General features: G+C 49.1%; 1 protein-coding gene across 1 annotated transcript in view; it reads right to left on the reverse strand.

Annotated features, from left to right (window-relative positions):
- The window catches only part of LAMC1 (laminin subunit gamma 1), a 99173-nt gene that overhangs the window by 12561 nt on the left and 72992 nt on the right, over nucleotides 1-13620 (reverse strand). Inside the window, exons 11-22 of the mRNA XM_077278210.1 lie at nucleotides 12923-13035; nucleotides 11873-12094; nucleotides 10314-10502; nucleotides 9583-9828; nucleotides 9321-9474; nucleotides 8726-8868; nucleotides 8380-8558; nucleotides 7382-7538; nucleotides 7088-7293; nucleotides 6858-6937; nucleotides 5509-5646; nucleotides 5257-5401 (exon numbers count right to left, since the gene is read on the reverse strand). Coding sequence (XP_077134325.1) covers nucleotides 5257-5401; nucleotides 5509-5646; nucleotides 6858-6937; nucleotides 7088-7293; nucleotides 7382-7538; nucleotides 8380-8558; nucleotides 8726-8868; nucleotides 9321-9474; nucleotides 9583-9828; nucleotides 10314-10502; nucleotides 11873-12094; nucleotides 12923-13035 — 1972 coding nt within the window. The remainder of the gene's footprint in view (nucleotides 1-5256; nucleotides 5402-5508; nucleotides 5647-6857; nucleotides 6938-7087; nucleotides 7294-7381; nucleotides 7539-8379; nucleotides 8559-8725; nucleotides 8869-9320; nucleotides 9475-9582; nucleotides 9829-10313; nucleotides 10503-11872; nucleotides 12095-12922; nucleotides 13036-13620) is intronic.

Raw genomic sequence — 13620 nt, forward strand, 5'->3', positions numbered from 1 at the left:
CAGGCTGCATCCCATATTCCCCCCGCAAAGTGCAGACGAGTCACTGACTCACTCACTGCTTCACCGGCCCGTCCATCGCCCTCGTTGTGGACACAGCAGGAGAGGGTGCTGCTCGTCTTTTCCTGCTTGGCGCTGCCGCTGCTGGACCTCATGTCCTGGACGGTGACCTGGTGGACGCTGCGCTGGACGACGTGGGGCTCTCTCTGTCTTCTTGCTCTTAGGATGATGAGCCGACCGGAAGTAACAGGAGAGATGACCCAGCGTCGCCCGGAAGTGTATTGTGTGTATCCATGGTGAGGGCCGGCGGGGGTGAGTATTGCTGCTATTGCAGCTGCGCAGCGCCAGGAGCCGGCGAAACAGCTCAGACAGAGCTCTGTGGCTGTGGGCCCCCTGCAGCCGAGGCGCCGCCGGGCGCCGGGGATGATGAGGGATTTAATTTGATATGAGTCACTGTAGTCACACCCCGTCCTGCATAATGTTCTCTGCCGGGAGCTGCGAGCTGTCATGGCTACGGCAGAAAACATCATAAATCCACACAGTGCGAGCTCTGACCAGGCGCAGGGCCGCGGAGCTAGCTGTCAGCGGCGCCGCGGACCGGCTGAAAAACCCCAACGGCCCGGTCCTGGTCCGCGGACCGGCGGTTGGGGACCTCTGCTGTAGAGGACGGAGGTGTAGTTGGGCAAATGGAACCGCCTCCATAGCTGCTACCATCCTGCGAGGACTCTCAGGGCTTGTTCACACGATCCTTTTTTTGCTGCGGATCCGCAACGGTTTTGCAGCTGCGGATCCGCAGCCGTTTTCCATGCAGGGTACAGTACAATGTAACCCTATGGAAAACAAAAACCGCTGTGCCCACTATCCTTTTTTTCGCAGGCAAATCCGCGCGGATTTGCCTGCAGAAAAAAATAAGTACCATGTCTATTCTTTCTGCGGATTCCGCTCCTGTTTTCAACATGCACCAATAGGAAAGTGCTGTTGAAAACCCGCAGAGGAATCCACAGAAGAATCCGCAGGAAAATCAGCAGTGCAGTTTTGCACTGCGGGTTTTCCAAATCAGGAACTGAAAAAAAAAGGATCAAAAAAAGGATCGTGTGAACATAGCCTCATACTGAAGCGCAGAGAGTGAGTGCGAGGCTGAGAGAGCTTCTGAGCTTCTCGCTGTAAGACAGATCTTTTCCGGGGGAAGAAGAACCAACCCCCGGGACGAGTCGAGTATCATTCCTAGAAAGGAAATTCGCTGAGCCGGCACTGGGGAAGATTTTTAAAGTTTATCTTCCAACCCAGGCGAGAGAGGGCATCTATTGTGATGGCCACGGCTTCCTTGCAGGAGCGGAAAGAGGGGCCTTTGATGAGGATATCTTCTAAATACAGGAACGCCATCACTCCTCGGGTGTGGAGCATGGCCACGGCAGCCGCCATGACCTTGGTGAATACCCTGGGAGCGGTGGCGAGGTCGAAAGGCAGAGCAACGAATTGGAAGTGATCTTCCTGAACTGGAAGCAAAGAAACCTTTGGTGAGAAGGTAAAATAGGAATGTGGAGGTATGCGTCCTGGATGTCTATAGACGCCAGGAACTCGCCCTTTTCCATGGAAGCGATGGCAGAACGAAGCGATTCCATCCGGAACCGTCGCATCCTGACGAACTTGTTCAGCAGTTTTAGGTCCAATATGGGCCGTACTGTACCGTCCTTCTTTGGAACAATGAAGAGGTTTGAATAAAAACCTTGAAACCTTTCGCTTTGAGGGACCAGAACAATAACTCCGTCTTTTCTCAGAGAGCTTATAGCTTTGAAGAACTCTGATGCTTTTGCCCTGGGAGGAGAAGACAGGAAAAAACGGTTTGGAGGACGCGATAAGAGATCTATCTTGTATCCGGAGGACACTAGATCACGGACCCAATCGTCGTGAACGACCGAGAGCCACGCGGCACTGAAGGAAAGCAGGCGGCCGCCTACTTTGAGGGTGTCCCCCTTGGATACCGCAGGGAGTCATTGTGTGGAAGGTCTGCCCGTTCCGGCACATCTGGATCCCAACTGCCTTGGCCTGCATCTCCATGAAGGGGAAGGCTTAAAAGAGGCCTGTGAACCCCTGTCTCCACGTTGTGCCCGGCCGGAACCGGGAGATGTGGAAGTGGAGGACCAGTTTGAGTTGTAACGAAAAAAATCGGGACCAAGCCTGTGGTTGCAGGTTCCGAAAGGGCCGAGAGGGTCTCTGTTGTGGAAGAAATTTACTCTTCCCACCAGTGGCGTCAGAAATCAACTGATCGAGCTTTTCGCCAAAAAGGCGACCGCTCTGATATGGGAGAGAAGTCAATGACTTTTTGGAAGTAGAATCCGCATGCCAGTCCCTGAGCCATAAGGACCTCCGGATGGTGATGGCATTTGCTGCTGCTTGAGAAGCGCAGGGAAGCGGTCACTACAAAATCTCCAGCTCTGGCTATCTGAGTAGCGAGGTCTGCCATCTCGGGGGGGGGGGGGGGGGGGGGGGGGGGAAGATTGCTATCCAGTACTGCTTAAGACAAGACCTCAGCCCAGTGGGTCATAGCCTTAGCCAACCACGTAGCGGCAAAAGACGGAAAGAGTGCGGCTGCTGAGGCTTCAAAAGCTGAACGCGCCATATTGTCGATCTGAGGATCGGTTGGATTTTTAATAGAGGCGCCCTCCGAGGAGGATAAAACAGATTTCGTAGCCAGGCGTGATACCGGAGGATCTACTGGGGGAGATTGTGACCAATCTTTTCTTAGATCCTGGGCAAAGGGATATTTGGACTCCATGGGCTTCTGCCCTGTGAATCGTTTATCTGGACGGATCCTGTGAGATTCAACAATTTGCTTAAACTCGGGATGAGTGGCGAACACTCTGTGAGCTCGCTTGGTCCTCTTAAAGGACACGGCATGATCCGTTTTAGATAAGGGTTCCTCCTCAAGTCTCAAAGCCTTATTCACTGACTCAGTTAGAGAGTCGAGAGTCTCCTGATTGTGATGAAATTCCTGATCTAGGGACGCATCAGAATCGTCCTCTGAAACAGGTTCTCTACTAGCCCCGATGGAAGGGGAGTGAGAAATGGAGCTCTCAGAACCCGAAAACCGTTGATGGTCTGGGGATATGGCATGAGTCCTTTTCCTGGAGGAGTGAGAACTCCTTGGCAAGGTACGACCCCTGGAGTACGAGGGGTTCTGACCATCGGAAGCGTCATCCGTATTAGTGCCCTGGTTAGAGGAAGGGTCTCGGAACGAGTCTAACGCTTTTGCCAGGGATGCCATAGACCCTGAAAGGGAGGTAGCCCACTCAGGGGGACTAGGCTCACTGGGTTCAGTATCAGCAACAGGTGGTTCCTGAGCCGTCACCGGTTCACAAGCTGCATAATGCAGTATTGTGACCCCGGGGTAATGATACCTTACAAGAGGTACATGCAGCGAAAAATACAGTGTGGGTTTTCCCAGACTTTTTGTGAGGCTTTGGTTGAGACATAGTACAGCCTGGAGGAAAGCGCTTACTAGCAGGGGAAGGGTTAAGCTATGTGTCTGCAGCTTACCCAGGTCCTGTGTCTTGAGTCCCCAGGGCAGGTCCGCAGTGTAGGCAGAGAAAACCGCTAGTCCTGAGGGCTGTGATAGGAAACGCTGGAGCAGCGCTGCAGCATCAGGACTGTGGGTGTCCCAAGATGGCCGCTGAGACCAGGAAGTGGGAGCTCATCACAGGGAAGCGCCAGGAAAAGTGGGCGGGCGTGGCCAAAACTCCGGCCTGTATTGAGGGAACATTTTTTTTTTCCTTCTTTCTTCTGCGGTTGCAGCCTGCAGCACCGCGACCGCTATTAACGCCATCATTAGCTGCACTCCTTCGTGGGGTTGCCGCACTACAGACCACCCACAGACACAGGCTTAAGGTGCGGACCTCCCATACCCCCCTAGCGCCTCGGCCACCGCAGTGTACTCACGGTAGATGCGGTGGGCCGGTGCTCAATCCACCGTCGCCATAGTCAGGGAGGGGGTGGAGAGCTTCTGCCGCCATGCGTCATCCGCTATATCAGTGGTCATGCAGAGGGGGGCTGCACGGACGCCATATATATCATGTCCGGCTATGCACCTGGCTCCAGGAGAGGTAGATGGAGGGCTACTCCATGTGGTCGCCTGCTGTGGAGGGGGAAGATAGGAACGCGAAGGAACCGTCACCCGTAATATGAGCTCAGGTCTGGCATCCAACGTTGCAGGAAAGGATACGGGAGGGACGCTCCACGTACTTGCCTGTTGATGGTTCGGGGGAGATCGGAGCCTAGAAAGGATCCTTCGCCCCCATTCGCTCCGTTAAAGGAAAAAATAGAACAAAAAAAATCAAAAATTTAAATAAAAATGGTGGGGTCTGAAACAGACCCAAGTGCCTCCTACAGACACTAAGCAAGAACTGGTTCACTGAGAGCCAGGAGGAGGGTGTATACTGCAGGGGAGGAGCTGAGAGCCAGCAGGAGGGTGTATACTGCAGGGGAGGAGCTGAGAGCCAGCAGGAGGGTGTATACTGCAGGGGAGGAGCTGGGAGCCAGCAGGAGGTGTATACTGCAGGGGAGGAGCTGGGAGCCAGCAGGAGGGTGTATACTGCAGGGGAGGAGCTGAGAGCCAGCAGGAGGTGTATACTGCAGGGGAGGAGCTGGGAGCCAGCAGGAGGGTGTATACTGCAGGGGAGGAGCTGAGAGCCAGCAGGAGGGTGTATACTGCAGGGGAGGAGCTGAGAGCCAGCAGGAGGGTGTATACTGCAGGGGAGGAGCTGAGAGCCAGCAGGAGGTGTATACTGCAGGGGAGGAGCTGGGAGCCAGCAGGAGGGTGTATACTGCAGGGGAGGAGCTGAGAGCCAGCAGGAGGGTGTATACTGCAGGGGAGGAGCTGAGAGCCAGCAGGGGGTGTATACTGCAGGGGAGGAGCTGGGAGCCAGCAGGAGGGTGTATACTGCAGGGGAGGAGCTGAGAGCCAGCAGGAGGGTGTATACTGCAGGGGAGGAGCCGAGAGCCAGCAGGAGGGTGTATACTGCAGGGGAGGAGCTGAGAGCCAGCAGGAGGGTGTATAATGCAGGGGAGGAGCTGAGAGCCAGCAGGAGGGTGTATACTGCAGGGGAGGAGCTATTCTTTCTGTGTTTACTTAGTGTCCCCCTAGTGGCAGCATAACACCCATGGTCCTGTGTCCCCCAATGAGGCGTAGGAGAAAAGGATGCCCTGTGCACAGATTCCCAAGGCTCGGGGAGGAATACTTCTTATTTCCAGATCTTCCATTACCTGTAAAGCAGTCGTGTCGATCGGTGGGATGCTGGTGAGGTTGGCATAGATCTGCAGGGCCCGGTTTCCTGCCTCCTCGGCCTCTGCGTGCACCTTGCTTGCCTGTTTCTCCAGCTCCCGCGAGAGATCCTTAGCTTGGTTATATCTGATGGACAAAGCAAAACACACATTAGTTCTCTTTAGCTAAGGTTATGTAAAAGAACTTGGTATAAAGCAGTGAACAGCTGCCAATATACAAGGTGGATTTCTTACTTCTTATTCAGTTCCTCAATATCGGACGCAGTCTGGTTTTCAGCTGCAAGAGTCTTAAGCAGCAGGCGGTAGGCTTCATTTGCCGTGTCGTTGGCCTCCTTAGCCATTTTCTCAATCTCACGAGCTTCCTGGGTATGCCTGAATACAACATTTATGTAGTGAATGTGTGCAGGAAAGTAGCAGTAAAATATAACAGATAAGTGTCGCCCCAGCAAACAACAGCAAGCATGTAAAATAATTTAAAAAATTAAAAAAATTCCAGTCTCCATCACATTTGGCACTCCATCGAAATTGAGACCAGCCACATTTGGATCCATTCAAAATAAATAAAAAAAAAAAAAAAAAATGTATGAAGCAACTTTGCACTATTAAATATTTTAAGTAAAAGGATGGAAAGGAGCAGGACAGCTGGGTCAGACTACACAAGGTTTGTTTGTAGTCTGTTACCAAGGAGACACATAGCTTTGCACAAGAGCTGTATACTTTGGAGACAATCTGCAAAGCAGCCACGTTTTCCTTTCTAAATAATTATGGTACATTTGAGCCATAAACAAATGGTTGAAGAAATGGATAAAGCCTTTTTATGTTCTTTAAAGTTCTACATTTAACCATGGGCTTAAGGAGAAATTCAAGGTTTCTCAACCAGTCTTACAACACCCCATAGTCAAGACGGAATACAGGATGCTGTAGAATATATGTTTTGCTCCATCTTAATACTGTTCAGAATGGATGCCTAGTAAGGTGGGCTTGCTCGGTGACTCCCATTTCCTGCTGCGTTGTGGACACTGACTATCACAGCACCACTACTGTTTCAACTTCTTGCCTTTACAATCTCATCTCCTTCCTTTATCTGGCTTCTCTGGGAAAGTATTAATATGGGAAAACCCCAAGTCTATCTGCAGTGAAGTGTATACAGTAACGATAACTGTGGTCTAGTTGGTGCGAATTGTTCCGCACGTTACAGTCCATTGGCCTCTGCGGTGGTCTGCGGCTGCAGGACGAGAGCCTCTTTTCTTTTGTTTAGCGAGATGTTACATGGGCCACGATGATGATGTCGTGCTAGGCCAGCTAATAGAAATAATTGCCGTGGAAGGCATCAGGTAAGAGGCGGCTCTCGCGCTCCAGTCCTGCAGACACAGACTACTGTCGTTGCCGATGGACTGGGACATGCGAATCGATTCGCACCAACTCTACTATAGAATGTTCTTTAGGAACAGATTTCAACAGATCAGATTGTTATATATTCTATTCTCTGAAAGCCCCTCCATCGTGCACCTGTTGGCAAAGACTGCAATTAACCAAGTGTATTGTCTATGATGGGGTCTGCGATTTGCCACATGTGCACTCACCTTTCAGCTAGTTTCCTTGCCTCTTCTGCCAGCAATGTCATATTGTTAGGATCACCGGCAGTCTCGGGTGGGGTGATTGACTGCAAAACGAAGGGACACATAATAGCGCTATTGCAATGAAGGCTTTTTTGCTTTAATTCACTGTAGCTGGACTGAATCTGCAGACCGGCAGATGGTTATTATGCGTTGCGTGATCCGTCCATACTTCATCGTGCCGCATCAGTGCTTACCACATTAGCGATGGCCACTTTGGCTCTCTCCAGTTGCGCTCTTGCAGACTCAATGATCAGTTCTGTGCTTTCCACACGGTCCCGAGCGTCCTGTGCCTGTTTGTCGGTGTCTCGGACCATATTCCGGATGTTCTGCAGACGCTGCAGTTGAGAACTTAGCGTGGCGTTTATCTCCGCAAGGCGATCCAGCATCCCCTGATCTATATCTGAGAACAACAAGCCACAAGATCAGTGACCAGTGATAAAACCATTTTTTCAGCTTTCATACAAGGCAAAAGCTGTAACTTCCTGCACCTTTACTGCCCTGGGCATCCAGTAGGAGGTCACTGACCGCCTTCTCGGCATCTCGCAGCCGCTCTTCAAAGTCCTGGTCGGTTATAGCGTCATCGCCTGTTCCCAGGTTCTTCAGGAGCTCTTCCAGTTCCTGCAGTTTCTCTCTTTGCTCAATTACCTAAAAACAGTAAAACGAATTACCGGATCTGTTATAGCAGTATCTATAATAGTTTAGAGGGATTGATCACCGCACCATTCACAGTCTCACACTCAGGGGGGTGCAAAAAGTTAAGCAAGTAGTGTTTGTCTCAGTGCTACCCCTGTAAATCAGTACTTTACTGTACGGCTACTAAATCCATAAGATGTGCAGTCAGGAAGTCTGTGATTAAATCACATGAAAGAATTGTATTAATGCAATCTGTTCAACTGCTAAAATCCCAGCATGGTCTCATCAAACATAGACCACCCACAGATCCACGGTCAGACATCGGCACATGTGCGAAGCAGTGGTGTCATCCTATAAATTACTGCAAGAAGCCCTGTGTCATATGGATCCCAGAATAAACACCGTTATCTGGAGCTTCATTTACCAGAATATTGGGCTTCCTAATCTTACAAATCGATAATCACTTCTGTGCAGTATTAAAGGGGTTGTCCCAAGATGGCTCCTCAGTATTAGATCGATGGTGGTCCGACACCTAACAGCCCCACTGATCAGCAGGTCCGTGAAGTACAGAGGTCATTGTATAGTGGTCGTTCTTGTGTACTGCAGATTGGCTCCTTTTGAAGTGAATAGGAACAGCATAACCGATCAGCTATTACCAGGTCCCATGTACTTACACGGACCATGGGATCTGCTCACAGCTGATCATTGGAGTGCCAATTACCTGAGGATGACCTATCCTAAGGACAACCCCTTTAAGTAACTTAGCACAAATGCCATCTGCTGGTAAGATTTAGAAAAATAAAAAAAGATCATAAAATGCTTCAATTTATAAACTGCACCGAAGCCGACTCACCTTGTCCTTTACCAGTCTGTAGCAGGCCGGACACTCTTGGCAGCCGGGTCCTGAGCGGTTATAGAAGTAGTTCTCCTCGCACTGGTCGCAGCGGTTTCCCACAAAGCCATCTTTACACTCGCAGCGTCCATCTTCCTTGCACTGTAACCTGAGGGAGCCCTCGGGATCACAGTCACAGGCTGCAAGACACAAGAAATGAACGGTCTCTTGGTAAATAATGAAGGCAAACAAATATATTACGTTTCTCATATTTCCATTCCTTAGTTGCAGCTTTTCTCAAGGTGGAGCTTTAGCATTATATTTTGCCGAATATAATGGTGAAGTACTGGTGCATTCCGCCACTTACGTTTACAGCCTTCAGGTCCAAAGCCGAAGTGGTTGGGCTCACATTGCTGACAGCGGAGACCACTGATCCCTGGCTGGCATTCACACTGCCCAGTGCGAATATCACACTGACCATTGGTAGATCCCAAGGGATGACACTCACATCTATTAAAGTAAAATATATACATATGTTTTGTTTTATTATTTAAAGGCTAGAAAACGCTTTAAGAAATGAAAAAAAAAATTACATAGATACGTTAATGGATACCATTAGTCAATTAATTTGCACAAAGCAACAGTCTGCAATATTAATTTTTGATCCAAGTTTCAGACATGTCTTGTAGGAGTGCCTCTCCCAGTAATATAGGCTGGATGTGAATCTACAGTGCTGCTTTCTTAACCACTCATATCAGCACAGCTTCTATCATGCGATTGTTTCCTCTCCTTATCTATAGCCAGTTATCTCTGCCCTCCCTGACACTGAGAATGCTTTCCTTCCTTACACAGATTTCCCAAGAATACAGACAGGAATCAATATTGCCAGCACACGAGATTTCTACTGAAAATGTGTTTTCCACAATAACTTGAATGAGAGAAGTAAATTGGACGATCCTTACCTCTCGCATCCTTTACCGCTCAGTAGGTTGAAGAATCCAGGCTCGCAGGCGGAGCAGTCCCTCTCGGTAACATGTGGCAGACACTCGCACTGGCCGGTCACCTGATTACAATTGCTCTGACTTTTTACAGTCCCATAGGAGTTGCAACCGCATGCTGAAAAGGTACAATTCCAAGGTCACATCCATAGTCACTGATTGTAGACAAAAGGTGCTGGAACATTCTTGTAATAAACACTTGCAATTGAGATAAAACATAGGATACCTTTGCATTTTTGGTCCGGTGTAGCCCCCAGAGGGTTTCCGTAGAAGCCGTCTCGGCAGCGGTCGCAGTAAAATCCAGCCGTGTTATAGATGCACTTCAGACACTCGCCGGTCAGGCGATCGCAGTTCCCCACAGCGTTGGGATCAATATTGCTGTTACACTCACAGGAGCGACAGGGGCGGGGGGCACCATTCTGACCAAGTGGGTCCCCAAAATATCCATCGTCACAAAGCTCGCATCTTTTTCCTATTGTTATAATAAATTCAGAAAACAAAATTGAAACTCGAAATGACATGAAACGCTGATTTGCCAAATTCTAATTTTGCAGGATCAAATCAAACACGGCCGGGAAGTTTCATCTGCATCGAATTTATTTAATGCAAATCGAACGTGCTCCAATTGCTGTTCAAAAAGCAGTTTATTATGAGCGGAGTCTCTCGGACCCCCCCAGCGCATAATACATAATTCATTTTGTTGGATTTGTGCAAATTATTTTCAGAAACGTAGAGTTCAATTAGAGTTCGTTAGACAATCCCTGCATGTGTTGCGGCTGTCAAATTGCCAAGAGACATGCAGTCGCAGGGACTCGAAAAGAGTATTGCAGCACTCCGAAGACACTCGGTTAGCACCCGAGCATGCTCAGATAACACCTTATCCCAGCACTTTCACTCATCACTAGTAAAAACCAATAGAAAATTATTCGGAAAGACAAACCAGTGGATCCTTCTCACCTGTGGTCCCGAGTGGACAGTTGGTACACACCACTTCCTTAGTGCGAGGTACAACAGCACAGCTGGACCCTCCAGGGCATGGGCACGGCTGGCAGTCTGAGTTGGTACCTGCAGTGCTGTCACCATAGAAGCCCTCGCTGCACCGCTCACAGTGGGGGCCCGCGGTATTGTGCTGGCAGTTACACACTCCTAAAGAATAGGGGAAACCATGTTGTCAAAGCAGTCGCTCATCTACAGGTCATATAGACATAATGCACCAGCAACCATCATAGTTACGGTTTAATAAAACGGACTCATTCTTACTATAGATCTGACCACCGCACAATTGACAAAAGAAATTAGCAAAGCTGAAGGTGCGCCTGGCCCCACCAGGCACGGCCCAAGGGACACGCGGCACCACCGAGCACGGCCGAAGGGGCACCTGGCCCCGCCAAGCACGGCCGAAGGGGCGCCAAGCACTAATGCCCCTTTAGTGATAGATGTAGATCTTAGCACCCGGATCAAAATGTTTGATATTTCCTTATGACATTGTTGAGACATTGACCCCAGTTACAGCTAGGGGCGCTGTATGTTCTCCCCAGAATGCGCACAGAGTCGTAGTGAGGCCATGAGGGGGTGTTGTAGTCACAGGTGTAGCTGTGATTACAATTGTTAAAAGCCCTGTAGTATAGAGAGGTTTTAGAGTTGAGTCTGAGGAGTCTCAGGTGTGTCAGGGCCAGAGTGAGGCATGACAACCCACAGCATACACAGTGGAGCTGCTGTCCATGATGACTGGTCACGGATGTGGACAGGTCTTATGCCCGGAGGTAGACTGTCCTGTGCCCGAAGGAAGGACTAGCTGTGTCACAGCTGCAGGCAGGAGGTCATGGTCTGTGTACGACTGTGAGTAGAGACTGTGATACAGTGGTGCAGGACACCCATGGAACTAGTCAGAGGAGGACTAGCGTGTGTAGTGACTGCAATCTAACGGATGCTGTTATGAACTGGTGTGAATTGAACACTGATAATATGCACTGAAGTTATGTGCTTGGAACCTTTTCTGTGTGAAGATAACGCATTAAAGAGACTTATGTTTGAACTTTGTGGGTCATGGCCTCTTCACCGCTACCGGTGCACTACACATGTCAAAGGATTTATGAAATGTGAAGCTTTTAAAAAGTAAAGCAAAGAAATGTCAGTGTCTTAATTAAACATCAGTGAATCGATTTGTATGACCCCGGCCCAGCAGTCAGGTCAGGAGACATCGCCAGCTCCTCTTTTGATTAGCCATCCTAGCGCAATGTTATAGTTGCGGCAGTGTGCACACATGACAATGCACCAGGTCGGCTAATCAGAAGTGGATCCACGGGTGCAGAGAGGTAGTAAGCAGTTTCAAGGACTCCCAACCCGGCCGCTGTACTATGGTCCTGAAAATGTATTGGCTCAACTCTATCCCTGATATATCATAATATACACTATATTACAGCTGCCTCGTCTATATGTTTAACTCCTAAGTAACAAGGGGAAAGGCTTCATTTCTTAGCATGTTCAATACAAAGCAGCTGCCGACCGGAACTCACCCGTCTCAGGGTCGCAAGACTCACTGTGACCATTACAAGTGCACAGCACACACGGGCTGTAGGGTCCTAGGCTGGGGTTCTCTCTCCGGTATCCAGGGGCACAGCTTTCACAGTACTGTCCAATATACCCTACAGGACAGCTGCACACCTCTACCCACGGGGCAGGATTGCCAACTCCAACTTGGGCAGTCACTAAAGTAACCTCTTCCAGAAAGCCAGCACCTGGAAAGAAGAGACCAGGGATTACACATCAAATTACATTTCCACTGATAAGTATAAAATACTGAAGTATGAGAGAAAACAAAAAAAATATAAAACCAAAGTAGAAAAGTGAAGATAACGCTCATCTCCCACAATAGCTGGAGACCCGGCGGCCGCTCGCCTCTGTATTAGTGTCCTAGAAATCCATTTTGGACGGCTGTCCATTCCAGTAAGGGATGCACCGGCCACATAATAAAGTGCATGAAAGGGGATTTAAGCCGCTTTCTGAAAAATGCTTTACCACATATGATGGGGACAGGGAAAAAAAAAAAAAAAAAAAAAAAGATCATTGCATCAAGACAGCAACCCAACATTGATGCATCAACTCTTCACTAACACCTCGGGTGTCGGTGAAACCAAGAGGGCTGTGATTTTATTATTAGGTACCTTGAAATGTTGCAGAGACAATATATTAATCCTGAATCCCCTCCCAACACTGCTAAAATCTCACCGGGACGTCAGATCCTGACCCCAGACAATAAAGTCTGGCCGTATTCTGTATAATGGGCTATATAACGGTGGTACAGTACCGCACTGTATATGGAGCACCATTATAATGCACCTTTACAGTCGCTCTCATTATAATGGCACACACATAATGAAATAGTGCTGAGAAGCCAGAACTTCATCAAAAGCCGCATCTATAGCAACCGCAGCCCCGACATGGGAATGGCGAGGATCATTCAGCGGCAGCGCTCCGTGGCGGCCCATGGCTATTAGGTGAGGATTACATACACTACGATGGTGGTGGGAACGGCACAGAGACAGTGCCGCAGCCGCACAACTCACTTCTTTCGCTGTATGTGCCTCGGATTTTGATTGCAGTGAGATTTTGGAGCATTTTCTGGAATTCAAAGGGCGATACTGACGGCCTCCACGGATAATCGGTAGCCTCGTGCAGCCTGCAGGAACAGAGAACATCATTTACGTACATCTCCAGGGGAACAGATTTGCTCTATTCTGTCGTTAAAATGGGACCTGGATTGGGTTATCATAAAGTCAAAAGACACATGCTAGATTTATTAGTACAGTATATGCCATCAGTTAAAAGGTGCTTTTCTCAACAATTAACATTTGCAATTTATTGGTTATTAAAAATCCCCTCTGTTCTGAAGAATGGAGGGATTTTTTTTGTTTGTTTGTTTACTGGCTACCTCTGCAGTTCATCAGCGGTGGTCGGTCTCCTAGGCAAGGAGCTCAGCACTCACAAGCTATACTGTTAAGAGCTTGTAAGTGCTTTTTCTGACGTTCGCTGGATCGGTCCAACCTCAGCGCCGTTGAACTCCTCCGTGAATCAGTCACGCAATGTTCAGAAAACCGGCTCAATGGTGCCGCTAGTCAGAACTGTCAATCATCAGACTGGTGACCCTAAAGGTTAATAATCACAACAATCCTTTAATAATTGTTGGTGGTCTAAGCGCTGGGACCCCCACCAGGCTAGAAAATAAAGTGCAGCGAAGCCTTGCCTTCAGAGCAGCGCTCCTCGC

This window comes from Ranitomeya variabilis, chromosome 8 (genome assembly GCF_051348905.1).
Source record: "Ranitomeya variabilis isolate aRanVar5 chromosome 8, aRanVar5.hap1, whole genome shotgun sequence".
Taxonomy (NCBI): domain Eukaryota; kingdom Metazoa; phylum Chordata; class Amphibia; order Anura; family Dendrobatidae; genus Ranitomeya; species Ranitomeya variabilis.